This window comes from Erythrolamprus reginae, chromosome 3 (genome assembly GCF_031021105.1).
Source record: "Erythrolamprus reginae isolate rEryReg1 chromosome 3, rEryReg1.hap1, whole genome shotgun sequence".
In the NCBI taxonomy this organism is placed as follows: domain Eukaryota; kingdom Metazoa; phylum Chordata; class Lepidosauria; order Squamata; family Dipsadidae; genus Erythrolamprus; species Erythrolamprus reginae.
This window is the reverse complement of record NC_091952.1, coordinates 154,732,558-154,752,877: the sequence shown is the minus strand read 5'-3', so window position 1 is coordinate 154,752,877 and position 20,320 is coordinate 154,732,558. Positions and strand designations below refer to the sequence as shown.

Genomic DNA, 20,320 nt, shown 5'->3' with positions numbered 1-20,320 from the left:
CCAGCTGGCCATATATAGTGGTACCTCTACCTAAACGTCTCTATTTGCAAACTTTTCTAGACAAGAAAAAAATCAATCTCTCTCCCTCCCTCTTCCGGCTTAATCCAACAAATGCTTTTGACATAGAAATTAGAACTAGTTTAGGATTAAACTGAAACTTTGAGAGATCATGGCAAAATAACAAAACAGTCCCAAACAAAACTCAAGAAGTAATAAAGTCCATAATTTAATATTAAAGCATAATTTATTGTTTTATAAATATATAATATGCTGACACAAATAGGTTATACCCTTCAACATTATTACTGAGCTACATCCCTGAGTGAATACAGTGGTACATTTCAAGCATATTTGTAATTTAATTTGCAACAATTAAATTGCAAACTCATGTACCTGCTTATTGCAATAGATTGATTTGGAGGAAGATGACTTTGTGACTTTATGTAAAAGAATGTCATATTGGCTCTGAAGAAAATACATCTTTTATGTCAGAGTTCTCCTGAGAATAATTTTGCTACTGGCATTTAAAATCTTATCTACCAATTATGAAATAATCCCAGTTTCAAAATTTTATCCATCTCCTTAAAGCATGCCCTTAAAAATTAATGTATGTTGCTTTCTTGTTATAGGAGTCGTAGTTTTAGCTGGCACAGAATTAACAAAGGAGTGCAAGCAGGCACTTTGTGATAGCCTTGCATACATGGAACAAGCATGTATTAACTATGGCTGTAATCCTGTCAGGAAATAATCCCCTCTGAACCCAGTGGATTTTAGTTCTGAGCTGGGACAGATTGGATTGGATTCAATGCAGAGTGAAAACTCCCTTCTGACAGATATTGCCCTGGGGAGGGGGTGGTGGTTAACCCTATGAGGTATTTACCTGAAAAGTTTTTTTTAAAACCTGGAAAAAGGAATTGCTACAGGTTGTGTAGTCTGAGGAATGAGGTATTTATCATTCTAGTTCTTAAAGCCGATTCCTTAATTTTGAGGAATAACATGCCAAAAAGTGTAAATGTAGTGCAATTACCATTATAGCTTCCATGACTATTTCATCTAGCTAGCTGACAGTGTGATTTAAAAGGGCTAAGTCGGCCTAGTTAATACTATGATGGGAAACTACCAACAAATCCTTGGAAAGTAAAATCCTGCAGGCAAAACAAACAGCTCATATCCGTTTGCCAGAAAAGCACATGGTGTCACTCACAGTCAATTTGAAGAATAATCTGAGATTTTAATGCTTAGCAATGTAACCAGAAGAGGTAGTTACGTGTTAAATATGTGTTTAAAAAGTTTGGAAAATATTTTTTTTAAGATAAACCTTACCATGAATGTACAACCAGCCAGGTTGTGTGGAAGAGAATGGAAGGTGAACAGCTACCGGACAACCACTTTTCTTATTTGTGGTGTGAAATTGGGGAGAGGGTAACTGTTATGCCGGGCAGGAGCTGGCCCAGAGCCAACCACAACAGTAACAATATGATATCCATAGCTAACAGGGCAAAAGCTAATTTAGCATCTTTAATTTTGTAAACTGCAGAACCCCTACATCTAAAGATCAGATTCCCTTTGATGCTACTTCAGAATATGATGAAATTAGGCAAAGCCCCTTACTCTCCATAGATAAAATAGTAGAGACCTGTTCTCTCTACTTTGTTGGAAGCTTGGAAAGAAATTGATTTCAAAAAACAGGGGGGGGGAAAGCAAGACTATGAAAAGAATTCTGCTAATATGGAGTGCAAATCCTCAGAGAGCAATTGCTGCATCAGAGGCTGGCAAGTGACCAGAGGAGAGAGATTCAATGCTGTGAAACAGTCTCCTCACCATCACCACAACAGGTTATTTGACTTCATCTATCAAATTCTGAATAAGAAAGTAGTACCAATTGTACGTACCTTTAAACAAGGGGAGATAATATTGGCTTAGAGGGGAAAAGATTACTTTTGTGTACATTTTGTGACAACTTAACACTTCTTCATCCATTGGCAGGATGAAGATTAGGTCCTGCACCCCAGGAAGAAGATTGATATTTGGGACATGGTACCTCATTGCTGCTGTAAACTGTATATTTGAGGACATGGCCTCTCTATTGGAGTTTAATCCTATTGCCCTTTACTTTGGGGAGGGTAATTGTTAAAATGGCAGAAAAATTATTTTTCCATATATTAATCTTGTTCATACAGTTGCCTTGCACTTCTTAAATCTCTTAAAACAAATGTGATCTTCAGTTTGATCTTCCTTTTCTTAAATTTATATAATATACCGCGTCACTCCATTTACTGCAGCAATTTGGCTTAAGTCCTTCTTTTCTGAAGACATGGTGATGTGGGTTTCTGTAAAGCTTCGGCTATTTTCTTTTCTTCTTCGGCCTTCTTCCTTTGTTCCTTCAGCTCCTTATATCTCCATTTGGGAATCTCCAAATAGGTCCCATCACTGGTATTACTTTTCTGTCGCACTTTCTCCGGCTGGAACGTAGGCCGAGGTGCCTTACTTATACGGACTCTGGGAATGACAAGTCCAGGGCGAACACTGCTTCTTCTTAACAAATGCAGTGGCAACAGGCTGGCTTTCCTTCGAACCATAACATTGCTCTGGGGCACATTTAAATGGAAAGGCGGCAGGCTGGCCCTCCGTTCCTTCGTTTTGGACACCAATGTAATTCTGGAATTCTGAAACAGCTTCTTATAGCTATTAAAATGTTCCCTGTTCTCCAGAGTTTGAAGCTCTTTAGCTCTTTGTTTCCTAAGAATTTCTTGCACAGCTGGCCTACGTTTTCCTATACAAGGAGGACTGTCAGGGCACACAGTCCTGCAAGCTATAGCAACGAAGGAGCTTCTTAAACTTGTTGTTGATCTAACCATGTGATCAAGGACTCCATCTTCTTCAGGACCATGGAAAGTTCGGAAATCTACAATGGATCTCAAAGTTGCTGAGATCCTCTGCAAACATGTTTTTGAATCTGCAGCCTTAGCAAGAAGTTCCTTCAGCTTTGGCCATTCAAGCAAATATTGGTCACAAAACTGCTCAGCACATGGCTTATCCATAAGTCTCTGTATAAGATATGCACATTCTATTCTTCCTGTGAAACATGCCCATTCCAGAGGAGTGAATCCACGACCTGGATCTGTTGCATTAATATTTGCTCCTTCAAAGAAATAAGAGAAAGATAGAGAGAAATTAGGATCATGCTGTATGTGTTTTGAACTGTGAGTTGTAGTTGTAGTTTTTGATTACTATTGTTAGCTATCGTGGTTCACAGTCTGGTAATAAGGTTTTGAGCTATGCTAAATTGTTTACAGGTTTGAAATACAGCACTGATATAATGCTCTGCATAACACTGCATTAATACTGTAGTCTTCTGAAAATCAACATAATCAAATGAGAATGAAATCACTGATTAAAATTAATTTTATTAAAATAAGAAATTGAAATTACAACATTGACTGATTACCGCATCCGTGTACACCAACCATTCTCTTACACACAAAAATATAGAAGTATCCATATGTACTCATACAGAAATAGAAATTATATGCATTAAAAAAATTAAATATATCAAATCAACCTCTCCTAATCAATGGATAATGTCCAGGCTGACCTAAAAAGGAATTCATGCTTTCCGCTAGCAGTTTCTACAGTCATTGCTCATTTTTTTCACCAGCTTGTTCCAGTCCTCTCAGTGATTGTAAAAAAAAAAAATCTTCTCTCAATACAAATGTTGGAACAGAACTCTAGGAATAGATAAAATATTCCATACACAAGTTAGACAGTATTGGAGAGTTCATGGTTGGACCAAAACATATGTCTTTTGAATGGACCTGGAGCTTTGCAGAGATGTTCTGGGATACCTCTCCTTCCATTTCCTTTATATATTTTTTTTCTTAAAAGACAAAGAAAGCTTTACTGCCTTGCCTTTCTCATGGCTGTTACTCCAATATAAAATATAGAGATATGCAAAATGTTTTTTAGTATTCCAAGCATGAAAGAAAACATGTTTTTCAGAAGGTTGATTCCAAATTGGAACAAAACTCTAGAAATAGATAAAATATTCCATACACAAGTTAGACAGTATTGGAGAGTTCATGTTGGACCAGAACATATGTCTTTTCTATGAATGGACCTGGAGCTTGCAGAGATGTTTTGGGATACCTCGCCTTCCATTTCCTTTACATATTTTTTTTCTTGATAGCATTTTAGATGTCACTGCATGACACCATGCTAATGCTATCTACTTTGTTGACTTAATCAGAATTTGCTCTTCTGAAACTGAATATAGATAATATAAAAAGTCCTAAATTAATCACAGCAAATGAGATAGCAATTTAGTCATAAAATGACTCTGTTATTAAGTGATGATCAAACACTCATGTAATCATTACATCATCACAATTTACATTACTTCTGGCTTCTCCAATAACTTTGCTTGAAGATCACAAATGGAAATCATATGACCATGAGATGCTGCAGGTGTCCATTCTGAATTTCCTAAATCATGATTATGTGACCCTAAGATGCTACGACCATCATGAAAACTATTTGAAAACTTACTTTTTCAGTACTGTCATATGTTTGAATAGTCATACTGTCATATGTTTGAATAATCATTGAATGAGGATTACCTGTACATAGATTACATTCTTTTCAATCAATTTTGTCTCTTTGTTCAGGAAGTGGTATAGGCTTTTTTGATAACAAAGTCTAACCTAAGCATATTTTTCAATGGCTGACAATACAATTGAGTTTTATTTTAAAGGGATTTATTTTAATGTTTAAAAAAATCTCTCAACAAAATGTATTTTATTTGTTAAGATTGCTGCCATGTAATTAACAATTTATTTACATTTACACACTGCTTTTGAATTCATTGTAAAGTACAATAATCAATTTGGTAAAATATTGTCAGGAGGAAACAGTGATGAAACAGCATTTATAAAACAGCATAGTATTTAAGTGAAAACCAACTGGGAGACCTGCTTGCGCACACTTTCCTCCAATACAAACTGCATTGTTGTTAAAGACCAAACTAAAGAAATGATCAAGAGAAGGAAAATGTTAAAGCTATCATGAATCTCATTAAAGAGAAAAAAGAAGAATTTGTGACCTTCATTCAAAGCACAATGCAGTGGGAAAGAAAACAAACTCAACAAAAATCTTCCAAAAATTCACTTAAAAAAAACCAGAGACACACCCAAAGGACAAACAGAAAGAAGGGATGTTTGCTATAACAGATGGTAAGTCTATGAATTTAAGTTAATCTCATGAATGGTTAAGAGATTCATTTAAGACTGTATCAGACTATAATAAGAACAAGTGAAAGATATGCCTAAAGCTACACCTAAAGCAGAGAAGCAACTGGCTTATGCAACGACTTTCCCATTATTGTTTGTTGCCTTTGTGAATGTAAGCAAATAACTATATAAAAATATATCAAACATTGTGGCACTTCCAAGTATGATGGAAAATTTCCTAATTTTTGTTTATTTTGTATTTATTTAAAGTCAACTTAGTTATAAAGTTGATTTCCTATAGAACTGCTTCAGGTTCTACAAAAGCAGCAGGGTGTTTACCTGTAAGTGAAATGCTATGTTATATTAGACTCTGGAAATGCATGAAACCTTTTAGAAAGTTTGAAACAAGTTGTTTCAATGTCAACGTTGGCATTCCTGCCCCCTCCTTTTATCCACAGAGGACAAGGATAGATCATTACTTTCCTATACTGTTTTTTCCAGCATTGCTGTGAACATTTTAATGACAGGTTGTCTTTGGCTTACAATCACAATTGGGTCTGGAAATCCAGTCACTAAAAGTGAGTTATCACCTGGATTTTATGACAATTTTTAAGGTGGTTGTGTTAAAATGATTCTTAAGCAAATAATGTGATTATTAAATGAATCATGCAGTCATGCAGTTTCCCAAAGTGATTTTGCTTATTGTAAACTGGTTGGGAATGTCACAAATTATGATCAGATGAATGCAAGACAAAAGCTCGTTGCAAAGCATCTGAATTGCAATCAAGTGACTCCAAGGGTGTTGCAAGAATCAAAATGCTATGGAGAGGTCATTTTTTCTAAAGCCATCATAACTTTCAACTGTTGTTAAATGAATGGTTGTAAATTGAGAATTAGCTGTAACTGGGGTGGGAAAAGAGCATAGTTTGCACGATAGCACAGATGACTAAAGAAATATAATTTATATATGCAGAAATTGCCCCTGACCTTTAATGTCTATGAATTTAACAACTGAGTGAGTAGCAGAAAAACAGAAATCATGTTCCATGTGCATAAAAAGCAAAAGAAACAAAAAGAAAGAAAATCTAAGAAATAACTAACAATACTAAATATTATTAAAAAGTCATGTAGTAGAGAACAGAACACTTGCAGAAAAGGCACTCAGAGAAATTTGTACTTCTGGTGTTAAGACAGGATGACTAGGAGATTAAGTTTCATCCTGCTTCTATGTGCTTGCTAAGCATCTCAGTGTTAACAGCTTCCATTTTCCAGGAGGCTAAATTTTCTTGACGACAAGATTAAATATGCCATCTTTAATAGCGATTTAGTGCAATGATTTTCAAGCTATTCGTGGTTAGAAATATATGCTTTTATTTTGCACAAAATTCTCTCCAAATTAGGCATAGGGATTTTTCACAGAAGCTACTCTCACTGCAAATTGCACATACAGTTTGCAGAAAATTGTTAAATGCTTATTTTATTATTTTTGCAATTTATGATATACAGAAAATACATTATATACTTTAGCTTTCTGATTGAGATTTATCCTAAGAAATATAGTGGTAGAAAACAACAACATACCACAGAAATCATCGGGAAACTATCATTATTAACTTAATTTCTATTGTCTTCAATTTAAGTAACTGTGAGTACTATATTCTATGTGCTGATCTATGACTGAATAAATAGTAGCTGATGATGAATGGTTTCAAGTGGTTGTGGAACTAAATCCTACATTTATGGTAGACTTGCTATAATTGCCAACCAAACCTTCTCTGAAAGTAAATGGAGTTTTTCATTGAGAACAATGTACAATTTAATGGGAAGGAAAACAATGAAAAAAAGAATTCTATATACCTGCTAATATTAATGCTCTGGCACATTCACTTCGGCCTTGCATTGCAGATTTCATGAGTGCAGTAAATCCAAATGCATTCCTTTTCTCAATATCAAGATCGGAATAATAGTTGAGTAAATATTGTGTAATGTTAATATGTCCTACAAAAAGAAGAAAATTATCTATATAAAGAATATTGGTTTCAAATCAGTATAAATGTGACATGGTTAATTTTTATAGGATTTTTAAAATATATAATATGCTAAGGCTTAGAGGAAATTTTCCATTCTTTCTTCTCTCCCTCTTTGTCTCTCTAATATACATAAACATGTCTTATATTTAAATACCATCTGAAACAAAGGGCAGAGACACTAAAATGTTCATGGAATGAATGTACCCCGCTTGTTTCCTTTATCTGAAGCTACATTTTTTTTCCTTCAGAGTAATTTCTTCTCTTCCAAAGCCATTAGCCCTTGAACAATGCTGAAGAGAGGACAAGGTCAGTTCAGGAAAATTGAAATCCCCTACGGTAAATGAAGCTAAAGGAAATGCACAACAAGGACACTTTCCACCAATTCTTACCAAGAAAATCCCCGCCAGACTGCTTAGCACCGTAGCCTGGTCAGGGACTGGTACTAGTTTGTGGCCTATTAGGAACTGGGCTGCACAGTTGGGAGTGAGTGGTGGGCAAGTGAGCAAAACCAAAACCAGCACCACCAACCCAGTCTGTAAAATAATTGAGATTCTGTGAAACTGACTCCTTCTGCCCAGAAGGTTGGGGACCGCTGGCTTACCAGATATGCAAGAAGATGCTTCCATTCCATGAACTTCCTTATATTATAGTTTATAGTTTATTAGATTTGTATGCCGCCCCTCTCCGAAGACTCGGGGCGGCTCACAGCATAACAGTAATACAATACATTACAAATCTAATAATAAAAAATTAAATTCATTTAAGAAGGTATTAATAACATAATAAAACCCCTAACTATGCAGTCATACACATTCAACCGAATCTATCACACAGGCCAAAAACATAATAAAAAAGGGGGAAAGATGGTAATTATCGCCATGCCTGGTGACAAAAGTGGGTCTTCAGCATTTTACGTAAGACAAGGAGGGTGAGGGGTATTCGAATCTCTGGAGGGAGTTGATTCCAGAGGGCCGGGGCCGCCACAGAGAAGACTCTTCCCCTGAGTCCCGCCAGCTGACATTGTTTGGTCAACGGGACCCGGAGAAGGCCAACTCTGTGGGACCTAATCGGCCGCTGGGATTCGTGCGGCAGGAGGTGGTCTCGGAGATATTCTGGCCCGATGCCATGTAGGGCTTTATAGATCATAATCAACACTTTAAATTGTGACCAGAAACTGATTAGCAGCCAGTGCAGGCCGCGGAGTGTTGGTGAAATGTGAGCAGATCTTGGAAGCCCCACAATGGCTCTCGCAGCCGCGTTCCGCACGATCTGAAGTTTCCAAACACTCTTCAAAGGTAGCCCCATGTAGATATTGTTGCAGTAGTCGAACCTCGAGGTGATGAGGGCATGAGTGACTCCCGGTCCAAATAGGGCCGCAACTGGTGCACCAGGCGAACCTGGGCAAACGCCCTCCACGCCACAGCTGAAAGATGGTGCTCTAATGTTAGCTGTGGATCGAGGAGGACGCCCAAGTTGCGAACCCTCTCTGAGGGGGTCAATAATCCCCCCCAGGGTAATAGACAGACAGATGGAATTGTCCTTGGGAGGCAAAACCCACAGCCACTCCGTCTTGTCAGGGTTGAGTTTGAGCCTGTTGACACCCATCCAGACCCTTACAGCCTCCAGGCACCAGCACATCACTTCCACTGCTTCACCGACTGGACATGGGGTGGAGATGTATAACTGGGTATCATCCGCATACTGATGATACCTCACCCCATGCCCTTGGATGATCTCACCCAGCGGTTTCATGTAGATATTAAGTAGCAGGGGGGAGAGGACCGATCCCTGAGGCACCCCACAAGGGAGAAGCCTCCAGGTCAACCTCTGACCCCCCCCCCCCATTAACACTGACTGCAACCGACTGGAGAGGTAGGAGGAGAACCACTGCAGAACAGTGCCTCCCACTCCCAACCCCTCCAGCCGGCGCAGGATACCATGATCGATGGTATCAAAAGCCGCTGAGAGGTCAAGAAGCACCAGGACAGAGGATAAACCCCTGTCCTGGGCCTGCCAGAGGTCATCCATCAGCGCGACCAAAGCAGTTTCTGTGCTGTAGCCGGGCCTGAATCCCGACTGTTGAGGGCCTAGATAATCGGCTTCTTCCAAGGACCGCTGGAGCTGGAGCGACACCACCTTCTCGACAACCTTCCCCATAAAGGGAAGGTTGGAGACTGGACGATAGTTATTAAGTACGGGTGGGTCCAGGGAAGGCTTCTTGAGGAGGGGGCGCACGAGTGCCTCCTTATAAGGAGCTGGAAAGGATCCCCCCCTCAAGGAGGCATTGACAATCTCCTGGACCCAGCTCCGTGTCACCTCTCTGCTGGCCGAAACCAGCCAAGAGGGACACGGATCCAGCAAATAGGTAGCGGAACTCACAGCTCCAATGGCCTTATCCACTTCATCAGGTGTCACCAGGTCAAACTCCACCCAGACAGATGGACAAGGACGGGCCCCAGTCACCTCAACTGACTCGTTGTCAGTCGACACTGCTATCCAATTGGAGTCGAGGTCTGTCCGGATCTGAGCGACTGATATATAATATCTCAGCAATATTATCTGCTAAGAAGTCCTCTGGAATGCAATAAACAAGAACTAAATTATAAAAGGCTAAATGTTAATTAAAGTTACTTAATACAATCTTATCAATGGTCAGAAATAATTTCTGTGGCAGCCATTAAGAATTCCTCTGTAGATACACTTTCTATATTCTTGAAAGTATCTCCAAATATTTATTAGGAATAGGAATGCTTACATACTAAGCTGTTTTACATTAATATCCATTACCCAGTAATTACAGTTTAACAGGTATGGATCACATTTGCTCAGATAGCAGGAATTTATTGATTCAGAGGTCAAAAAACCCCTAGGTTATTTTCCACACTAGTCTGAACATAAGCCTTTTTGGATAAAGAGCATGACAGAATGGAGTACACAACTGCAGAACAGACAACAGAGCAATTAGATAGCATATATTTTAACAGAAACACAATAATTCTTACCAAATTTTATAAGCAAAATGTTGGGTTGTCTAGAGAAATTGATATAAATGATTTAAACTTTTCTGATGTAAATTGAAGTTCAAAACCAAGTTCTTTTGCAAAATTTTACTAATTTTACTAATAAATACTTATATTTTACCACTTTGAGCCCCTTTGTACGTCAAGAACTGCATGAAGTTATCTTACAGTTAGTTTTAAGCAAACTTTCTCAATGTGATACTTCACTGTGGATGGCCCTCCTCTGTGTATTGGCGGCAATTATATTTGTTACTAGAAGTGCCTTTTAAAGTTTATCCAGGCTTTTTTTTTATCCTGATACATACATGTCTTTCCCACTTTTAAATTACATATGCCATGTTTTATTCTCTTTTATATTTCAAGTGAGAATCCCCTTTGGTTACTCTATTATGTGTTTGTTTGTTTGTTATTTGTTTATTGGGGTCTAGTTTTCAGATCAGTATCTTTAATTACCACATCAAACTGACCAGAATTCCAATTTTCAGTGTGAGGAACAACATTTATATAGAGGATATACCGGTAAGTGAAATGATGAAATACATAAACTTGGAGAATACTGTAGTATATAAATTGTATATTCACTCTTAGAAATAGTCTCAACAAATCCTCAGCTATAATCTTCAATTGAGGACTGGTTTATGCTTGCCTATATGTAGGAAATCTTTTTGAAGGGACAATCTACCACATGGAAAAATTATAGATGAAGACCAATTAAACCATCAAGTCCTTGTCTCCAATCTGACAGAACAAAATAAACCTTTAGTGCCATTATTCTTCATTCAAAACATTTTTCTAACTTGCCTGTTTCTGGTTGATCATACTCTTACTCAGTATGGGTAACATCACAAAAGTAGCTCAATTGCATTAAGTTATAAAAAATATCCTCATTTTGCTTTGCAGTCTAGTTAGTCCCATTTTACTTTGCAATCTACCGTGCATGTCAATCAAAGGTATCAAGAAAGTTTAAAAAGAAGTTTCATTTAAACAGACAACTCAAATGCATTATCTGTTTACATTTTTAAAATCAGAACCTAATGATCACAAACAGGGCCATCAGGAATTTTGGGGGCCCATACAGCCTAAGTGTCTGCCCCCCCCCGCCATTTTAAAACTTCTGCCCCCCAAATCCCGTGCCATGCCCACCATGGCCACACACCCTGGGCAAGCCCTCCCCCGGCCCTCTGAGGTCAAACACAGCCCTGATGTGGCCCTCAATGAAATTGAGTTTGACACTCCTGGCCTAGAGGCTAAATCCTATGGACAAGGGCTAAGAGAACGAATATGTTTAGCTCAACAGATAGAAAACTGAGGGGGAATATAATAGTAGTTTCCCAATCCTTAAAGGGCTGCCACAGAGCAGATGGCATCTATTTATTGTCCATGCCACCTGAAGGTAGTACAAGAAGCAATGAGCGGAACCTCACCAAGAGGAAATGCAATCTGGAAATAAGGAAGTGGCGAGTAGCCAGGGGCGTGAGGGGGCTAGAGGTTCAGGGGGCCCGCGGCGGCTCCGTGCGCGCCCTTGGGAAAGGGTGCGTGGGGGGCGTTTTGGGGTGTGCTGGCACAGGCGTGCGCAGCCTACAGGGAATGGTGGCACAATGACTGCTGCGGGCGCCAGGGGGCTGGCACATGGTGGTGGGCCAAAACCGCCGCCCCCCATTTTTCAATTTGGCCGGGCCCCTGACACCAGTAGCAGTAATACTGGCCTATCGGCGGCCCTGATCACAAAATGAATATAAAAAATAATTTTAATGTATACCGTAATTTATACGTCTTACTTACTTTGTCTGTGTTTAATTTTTTGTAGGTTTCTTCTTTTTGCTAATAGTATGGGAATAGGCGTTGATTGCTTACCTGAACGCCTCTTCTCGTACGGTGAGTGGGTACAGCAGTCACATGGGTTGCTCCTGTCCAATCCGTTGGAACTGAGCCTAGTATTAAAAAAGACTGCTGGATCCGCCCCTTCCCCAGAATTCGCGAATCCATAGACTAGGCTCAGTAGTGAAGCTCTTTAATGTTCAACTCTCATGTGTTATAAGAAAATAGAATAGAAGGTAAAGAAGACCACACAAAGGGAGGGAAGTGACTGCTGTACCCACTCACCGTACGAGAAGAGGCGTTCAGGTAAGCAATCAACGCCTATTCTCCGTACTGAAGGAGTGGGTCCAGCAGTCACATGGGACATACCCAAGAGATAGGTCCCTAGGGTGGGAGTACCTTGCTATCGTGAGAGATAACGGATTGGAGTACTCTTCTGCCGAAGGCAGCGTCCGCTGATGCGTACGAATCGTTGATGAAGGAATTTGGCGAGGCCCAAGTGGCTGCTTTGCAGACTTCTTCCAACGGAGCCTGAGTCGCCCAAGCGGCAGATGTGGCAGCACTTCTGGTGGAATGCGCTGTAATATTCCTTGGAATGGAAAAGGAAGCTGTCTCGTAGGCCTTAGAGATGGTCCCTCTGATCCAACGACCTATTACTGTAGAAGACACTCTGGATCCCAAGGATCTGGGATGGTAGGCTATGAAGAGTGCTTCAGACCTCCGGATGGATCTTGTGCGTTGGATATAAACCTTTAGCGCTCTAGTGAGATCCAGAGTGTGCCATCTAGTTGCCAGGGGATGCTCTCGTTGGAGGCAGAAGGAAGGTAATATGATATCCTGAGATCTGTGGGACATGGAACTGACCTTTGGTAGAAAGGTGGGGTCCAGTCGCAGAACCACCTTGTCCTGGTGAAACTGCCAGAGGTCCTGTCTGATAGAAAGGGCTGCCAACTCAGATATGCGTCGGGCGGATGTAATCGCCACCAGGAATGCTACCTTGAAGGATAGGTACCTGAGGGACGCAGAGTTCAGGGGTTCGTAAGGTGCCTGAGTAAGAGAGTGGAGAACCCGTGGCAAGTCCCAGGTGAGATATCTGTGGATTTTAGAAGGCCTGAGGTTGGCCACTCCTCTTAGAAATTCTTGGATTTCTGGAAGGGAGCGGAGGGGCTGCCTGCGAGGCCCCGCCAAGACGGAAGAGATGGCGGCCAGGTGTCGGCGGATGGTGCTGGTAGAGAGGCCTTGGTGGGAGCCTTTCATGAGGAAGGTGATTATCCTGTGGATGGGAAGACACAGGGGAGATAAGCCCTCCTGCAAGCACCACTGATGGAATTTGGACCAAGTATGGTCTTAGATCCGGTTGGTAGACCCTCTTCTAGACTTCAGGATGATTTCCACTGTGTCCGGGTCATACCCTCGCAGGTCTAAGTCCCTCCGGATAATAACCAGGCGGTGAGGTGGAACCACTCTGGGTCTGGATGGAAGGAGGCCCCCTGTCGCAACATATCCTCCGAAACGGGGAGTCGCCAGGGGTCCTGGACGGACATTGTTGGAGGTCCGCGAACCAGGGCCTGCGAGGCCAGTGAGGGGCAATCAGAATTACTCGGGCCTTCTCCAGGAGAATTTTGTTGATCACGTCTGGCAGAATTGGAATTGGAGGGAAGGCATACAATAGACCTGGAGGCCAAGGACTCCTGAGAGCAGTGATTGCCTCTGCTCCCGGAGACGGGAACCTGGAGAAGAAGTGAGGGAGCTGGGCATTGGCCTTGGTCGCCAATAGATCCAACACTGGATGGCCGAACCTGAGGCAGATTTGGTGGAACAGTGACTGATGGAGATTCCACTCGCCTGGATCTATGGTCGCTCGCGAGAGCCAGTCCGCTTGGACGTTGAGGCTCCCCGAGATGAGGTCGGCTAGAAGCGACTGGAGATTCTTCTCTGCCCAAAGGCCTAACTTCAGGGCCTCCCTCCTGAGGCCTAGGCTCTTGTGCCTCCCCGTCTGCAAATATGGCTTTTGGTGGCTATATTGTCGGTGAAAATCAGCACATGCTGGTTGGAGGTGTGAGATTGGAATTGTTTTAGAGCTAGAGACACGGCTCTTAATTCCAATCAATTGACGGGCCTGGAAGCCTCCTCCAGTGACCATGTGCCCTGAGCTAAAAGACCCTGGGCGTGGGCTCCCCAGCCCGAGAGGCTGGCATCTGTGGTGACTACAACTGGTCGGGGCACTGGAAGGGAGATCCCTTGTCTAGGGCTGGAGAAGTCCACCACTTGAGGGATCTGCGAACCGTCGGTGGAATGGCGACGATTCGAGTAGCTGTGGCCCGATCTCTGGGAGGTAATAGAAGCCACTGTAGTTCCCTGGCGTGAAGACAGGCCCAGGGGACAATACCAATAGATGACACCATTTTACCCAAAGGGAAGATAGGGTGGCAATGGAGGTAGATTGCTGGGGCAGGATGCGAGCAATGAGATCCAAAAAGCTGCGTTTTCTCTCAGTGGAGAGGAAAACCTGGGATAACTCAGAATTAATGATAGTTCCCAGATGCAGAATGGAAGTGGATGGATCAAGGTGGCTCCCTTTAAGATTTATGGAGAAACCATGATTCTGTAGAACCGACATGGTAAAAGAGATGTCTGCCGCCACCCAGTTCTGGAATTTCCATGAATTAAAATGTCATCTAAATAACATAAAATATGAATGGGAGAAGCTCGGATATGAGCCGCCAAGGATCCCAAGAGTTTAGAGAAGACTCTGGGAGCTGAGTAGAGCCCAAATGGCATGGCCCTATACTGAAAATGCCTGCCTTGAAAGGCAAAGCGCAGAAATTTCCTATGGACCTTGACAATGGGGATATGGAGGAAGGCCTCCGTGAGATCCAGAGACACCATAAAGTCTCCCCGATGTAGAGCTGCTAAAAATGGAAGATAAGGAATGCATTTTGAAAGTCCTATATTTTATGAACCGGTTCAATTTTTTTAGATTTAAGATGGCTCTCCAGCCTCCAGAGGTCTTAGGGACCATGAAGAGGATGGGAGAAAGCCTAAACCTCTCTGGAGAGAGGGGACCGGTTGAATAGCTCTAATAGTCAACAAATGAGAAATAGCCTCCTCCATTCGGATACGAGATGGAGGGGAACTGGGAGAAGGACAAGAAATAAAAACGGTTAGGGGGAGGTGAAATGAACTCTAACTTTAGGCTCCTTTCCACAGAGTCAATGACCCAGGGGTCCTTACAAGAACGGTGCCAGGCGGAAGAGAACCAGGCTAGGCGACCGCCTATGGGAAAGGAGGAAAACTTACCATCTGGCTCTTTTGGAAGCCCTGGTAGAAGAGGATCCTCTCTGATAACGGGAACCTCTGCCCCTGGTGGTTCTAGATTGGGATCGAAACCGAGGGGAATACTGACCTGGACTCCTTTGAAATGCGAAGCCCTGATCCTGTAGACGCCCTGTGCGCCGAAAGGGCTACGGTTTAGGGGCCTTCTTGGTGGTAGGTCCCAAGACCTTTTTCTTGTCTGTGGTCTCTGTAAGGAGAGGGTCCAGAAGGTCTCCGAAGAGGAGGTCACGTTTCAGCGGACCCATGGCTAACTGCCACTTCTGTCTTACTCCCGCCTGCCAAGGGCGGAGCCATAGAAGACTTCTGGCCGTTGTGGAGGCTGCTACTGACCTGGCTGCAAATCTAGAAGATTGGAGGGTAGCATCTGCTACATAATGGGCAGCTGCGAAGATTTTGTTGAAATCCTGTTGGCCCCGTAAGTCATCTGGAGGCAGGTGTGGTTGGAGCTGACGAAGCCACAAGAGCATAGCTCTGGAAAAGAAGGATGCCGCTGCAGCACTCTTAAAGGCCCATGAGTCTGCAAGAAGACTCCTTTTGAGCATTGCTCAAGTCGATTGTCCTCTGGCCGGAGGACCTCCTCTGCTTCGCCAGGCATGGCGGCAGTCGAGTGGAGAGTCTTCACTGGTTCATCTGGCTTGGGACATGTTAGGAGTTCCTCATAGACGGAGGAGAGCTTGTAGAGCTTCTTGTCCTTGGGAGTGGGAGTAAAGCCAGCAGTTGGGTGGTCCCACTGTTTAAGCAAGGCATCCTTAACAACTTGGGCATAGGAATTACCTCATTGTCTTCCTGTTCTTTCATGAAATAAGGAAGATTATCCTCCGGAGGATCTGAGGAAGAAGTAGCCTGTTTCTCTTGGCCGGCTAGCCCCGTGGATACTCTAGCTTTAAGCAGGAGAGATTTGAAAGGCTGCGAAGGAAAGATAGCAGCTGGGGCTGGAATCTTAATCTGAGATTCCTCATCTTCCGACAGACGCTGAAATGGGTCATCATCCTCTTCTGCATCCACGTCCTCATCCTCTTCCTGAGAGGAGTCAGAGACCTCCATGGCTGGGGCTCTGTAGGAAGGAGAAGAACTCACGGGACGGGAGGAGCGTGGAGAGGGATGAGACAGAGAAGGCACATTGAAAGATGAGAGTTTAGCGTCAATGGTGTTAGTCAGAATAGTCAAGATAGACTGAAACTCCGGTGGCAAGGAAGAAATATCAGCCGGAAAAGCCGGAGGATCCCTGAGGGCCTGAGCAGGTTCTGGCTGGGAGGAATCCTCGGTAAAATCTGGCTCCTCTGGACCTAAACCCCATAGGTTAGGTTGGGGTGGATTTAGGTTTGGCTCATCCAGGGATAGCACAGGAACCCCAGAAAGAGGCAGGTTAGAGGCCTCCGGGGGGGTTGGATTGATATGCACTTGGGCCTGCACCTTAAAAGTTTGGCTGGTTTATCATGTATTTTTTGTAGGGCTGGGTCCCTTCTCTTCTCAGCCCTGGAGGGCTTGGCTAAGGAATGGGTGCCTGAGGAAGAGGAGGAAGAGGCCTGGGGAACTTCAGTAGAATTACCAGTAGGCCTAACCTCTTTGGGACCTTTGGTAGTGCCTCTCTTGGGAAAAGAAGCCATAGTCTGACAATTAACAGAAGACAAGGCTGAGCCAATAACTGAATAATAAGGAGAAGAATTTCAAGGACTTCCCAAGAGGAATGGATCCTGCTTCGAGGCCTCGAAGCTGCTGAAACTTGAGGACAATCTGGGCAAACCCAGAGTTCGTGCCCCCAAACCCAGCGGGGCCAGCCTCCCTAAACTTTATAATTAAGTAAACCAAGGCACTCTGGTTGGAGGCTTAGCCGGTGGAGAATTTAGCCTGGGACCCCCAAGGCCCGCTCCGGGATCCACGCGGTGGACTGAGGCCTACACGGCTGGCAGGGGGCCAACACGAGAGGCCTAGATTTAAAAAGGGCGCGAAGGCCTTCGCGCCGAAAAAGATCGCTGCGTAAAATTTCTTAAAGGGGAAGCGATCGACTAAGTCCAGGAGACTAGAGGGCGTCTCACTCCGCAGGAGGTATTTCTTAAGCCCTTAAATATTTTTGTATACAATAATAATCAATAATTCAATAGGTAAATACTTGCACCAGGACCTCCAGGCCAAAGGATTAGAAGAATCCACAAGCGGCCGCAGGAATCGTAACCGGCAAAACCGCCGGGGGAAAACGAAACCGCAACTTCTCCCAAGGAAAAAAGCCTAGCCGCTTTTTTTCTTTTTTTCTTTTAAACGGCTGGCGCAATTAGTGCAAGTAAATAATTAAAGACAATAAATCTTACTACTTTTTGAAGGAAAGGATCGAAGGGAAGGTGTTAGAATGTTGAACGAGCTATCACAATACAACCGCAGGATATGCGAACTGAGCGAATTCTGGGGAAGGGGCGGATCCAGCAGTCTTTTTTAATACTAGGCTCAGTTCCAACGGATTGGACAGGAGCAACCCATGTGACTGCTGGACCCACTCCTTCAGTACGGAGAAATGTCTGCAGCATCATTGGCAATATGACCAACAACAGAAATTATTTCTTTTTTTAGTAGGTTTTCTAAAATAGTCGACAATATCCATTCCTTTTCATTCACATACAGTATATGTACAGACCACAGGTGGGATTCAGCAGGTTCTGACTTGTTCTGGAGAACCGGTAGCAGAACCAGTAAATACCACCTCTGACTGGCTCCATCCCCATCTATTCTCTGCCTCATGAGTCCCAGCTGATCGAGAGGATTGGTGATTTTACAGTATCCTTCCCCTGACATTCCCAGCAAGCAAGGCCCAGAAAACCAGTAGTAAAAAAGTTTGAAACTAAAACTTTAAAACACATTCAAACTTAGAACATTATAAGGAGCAAACTTTTTCATTGATCTATCTATCTATCTATCTATCTATCTATCTATCTATCTATCTACCTACCTACCTACCTACCTACCTATCAATCAATCAATCAATCAATCAATCAATCAATCAATCAATCATATATCTATCTACCTACCGCTCACTCCAAAATGGACTCTGAGTGGCTAATAGTACAAATAAATACAACAACAATAAAAACAGTTAAAATCTAATTTTAAAAAAACCATACATATTTGCAATCAGCCTAATTGCTCTAGCCTCAACTGTGGATCTAGGAGTACACCCAAGTTGCGAGCCCTATCTGAGAGGGAAATTTCTTCCCCTCCCAGCACCAAAGACGGGCAAATGGTGTCATCTTTAGGAGGAAAGACCCACAGCCACTCAGTCTTGTCAATCTTGAGTTTTAACTTGTTAACCCCATTCAGACCCTAACGGCTTCAAGACAACGGTTCTGGAGCCGCGTGTGGCTCTTTCATCCCTCTGCTGCGACTCCCTGCCACCAGTCAGCTCCACAATTGATAGGGCTTTTGGTTTGGACAGGCAGAGGAAAAAGGACACCATGCTAGGAGGAGACTCTATGGCGGAGGGGGTGTGGAGGACTGGATTTCCGGTTGGCAAAGGAAATGAGGACCCTGCAATAGGAAGACTATGGTGGCAGAATTGGACTTCCAGTCAGCTCCAGAATCAAATGGGGGGGAGGCTTCCGGTTAGGACCTTTACAGCTCTTTGAGTGTTTAAGATTACTGGCTTCTCATCTAGGCTATCCCAAGGTAATGAGACAGTTAACTGGTTACATACAATCCCCCAGTGTCCCAAATCTATGATAAATGTAAAAAACTAGATTTAGATAGAGTATGTTGCAATTCTATATCCATATTTAATTGTTCAAGAGTCTTCTGAGGTTGTTCATATTTCCAGATAACAAGAACACTAATGGTACAGCAATAGCAAGCAATTGCTCTCATGAGGCTCTCTTCTAATCCAACCGATATTTTGCAAGGATTATTAAACGGGGCCAAGCCCTCTGGGTAAAAATTTCCCAAGAAACCAGGTATCACCAGCAAAGTTCAAAATTTCACCCTAGCCTGTGGAGCCAAGATTTGAGTCATGTATCTGATCATCCCTAATCTTGGGTTAGGTGAACTGTTTCTGTTTTAGTAAATAAAAAGTGAGGTCAAAATTTGCTTCTAGTATTCAGTATTTGCTTTTTATCAGATGCAATGCAACATTTGACTTTTGCCAGCTTTTATCTGAAAGATCAGATTTTTAGTCTCAGAAACTGGCTGCTGGATACTCATCTGTGGGTTCATCTCCAGTGTTATAAAGGAATATACAGTATAAGGATCCTACGTCATATTTTTGTTTTTTATTTATTAGGTTAACATGCTGTTTTTCTCTCATAAATCACATAAAGTGGTGGGAATTTGCCCAATCTGTATTCAATGGCAATATGCCAGAATGTGTTGTGGTCTGCCAGCAATGTTCCCTCAAAGGTGCACACCTGCGCATGCGCACATCCAACCACCACCCCGCACAGCGTTTTAAAACGCAGCGCAGTGGTCCCCGCCCGACAGCTGATCTGCCTCTCCCAAGCTGTCTGGCTCTGAGCCCCGCCTGGCTTCTTCGGTTCTGGGAACCACACCCACCCCTGCCAATTTTCTTCCCAGCGCTGAGCGGGTTCTGAGGCGGACTCCAAAAAACCCAGGAGATAGGATTGATTGGGGGAAGCACGTGCAGTTGTTCCGGATTGAGCGTGAGCGGGGAAGTGATGCAGGGGGGAGAGTGTGGTTGCTGGCCTGGTTTGGGTTCGATCCCAGGGTAGGGATGGCATGCATGGGGAGGGGGCACATGTGTCCCTCCTCCCCTCCAGCATCCCAGACTGACTGGCGTGAGCTTGAACTCCTCATAGTAGGCCTCCAAGCACCACGCTACTTCAACTTAGCACAGGTAGAGGGTGGCCAGCCAGTGCCAGAAAGCAGCCTGGTTGTTCTCGGGCTTTTTGGACTCAGC

At 43.0% G+C, this 20,320-nt stretch overlaps 1 protein-coding gene across 1 annotated transcript in view; it reads right to left on the bottom strand.

Moving 5' to 3' along the window:
- Positions 1-2,291: 2,291 nt before the first annotated feature.
- The window catches only part of ANKRD33B (ankyrin repeat domain 33B), a 48,409-nt gene continuing 30,380 nt past the window's right edge, over positions 2,292-20,320 (bottom strand). Inside the window, exons 3-4 of the mRNA XM_070748615.1 lie at positions 7,083-7,223; positions 2,292-3,142 (exon numbers count right to left, since the gene is read on the bottom strand). Coding sequence (XP_070604716.1) covers positions 2,292-3,142; positions 7,083-7,223 — 992 coding nt within the window. The remainder of the gene's footprint in view (positions 3,143-7,082; positions 7,224-20,320) is intronic.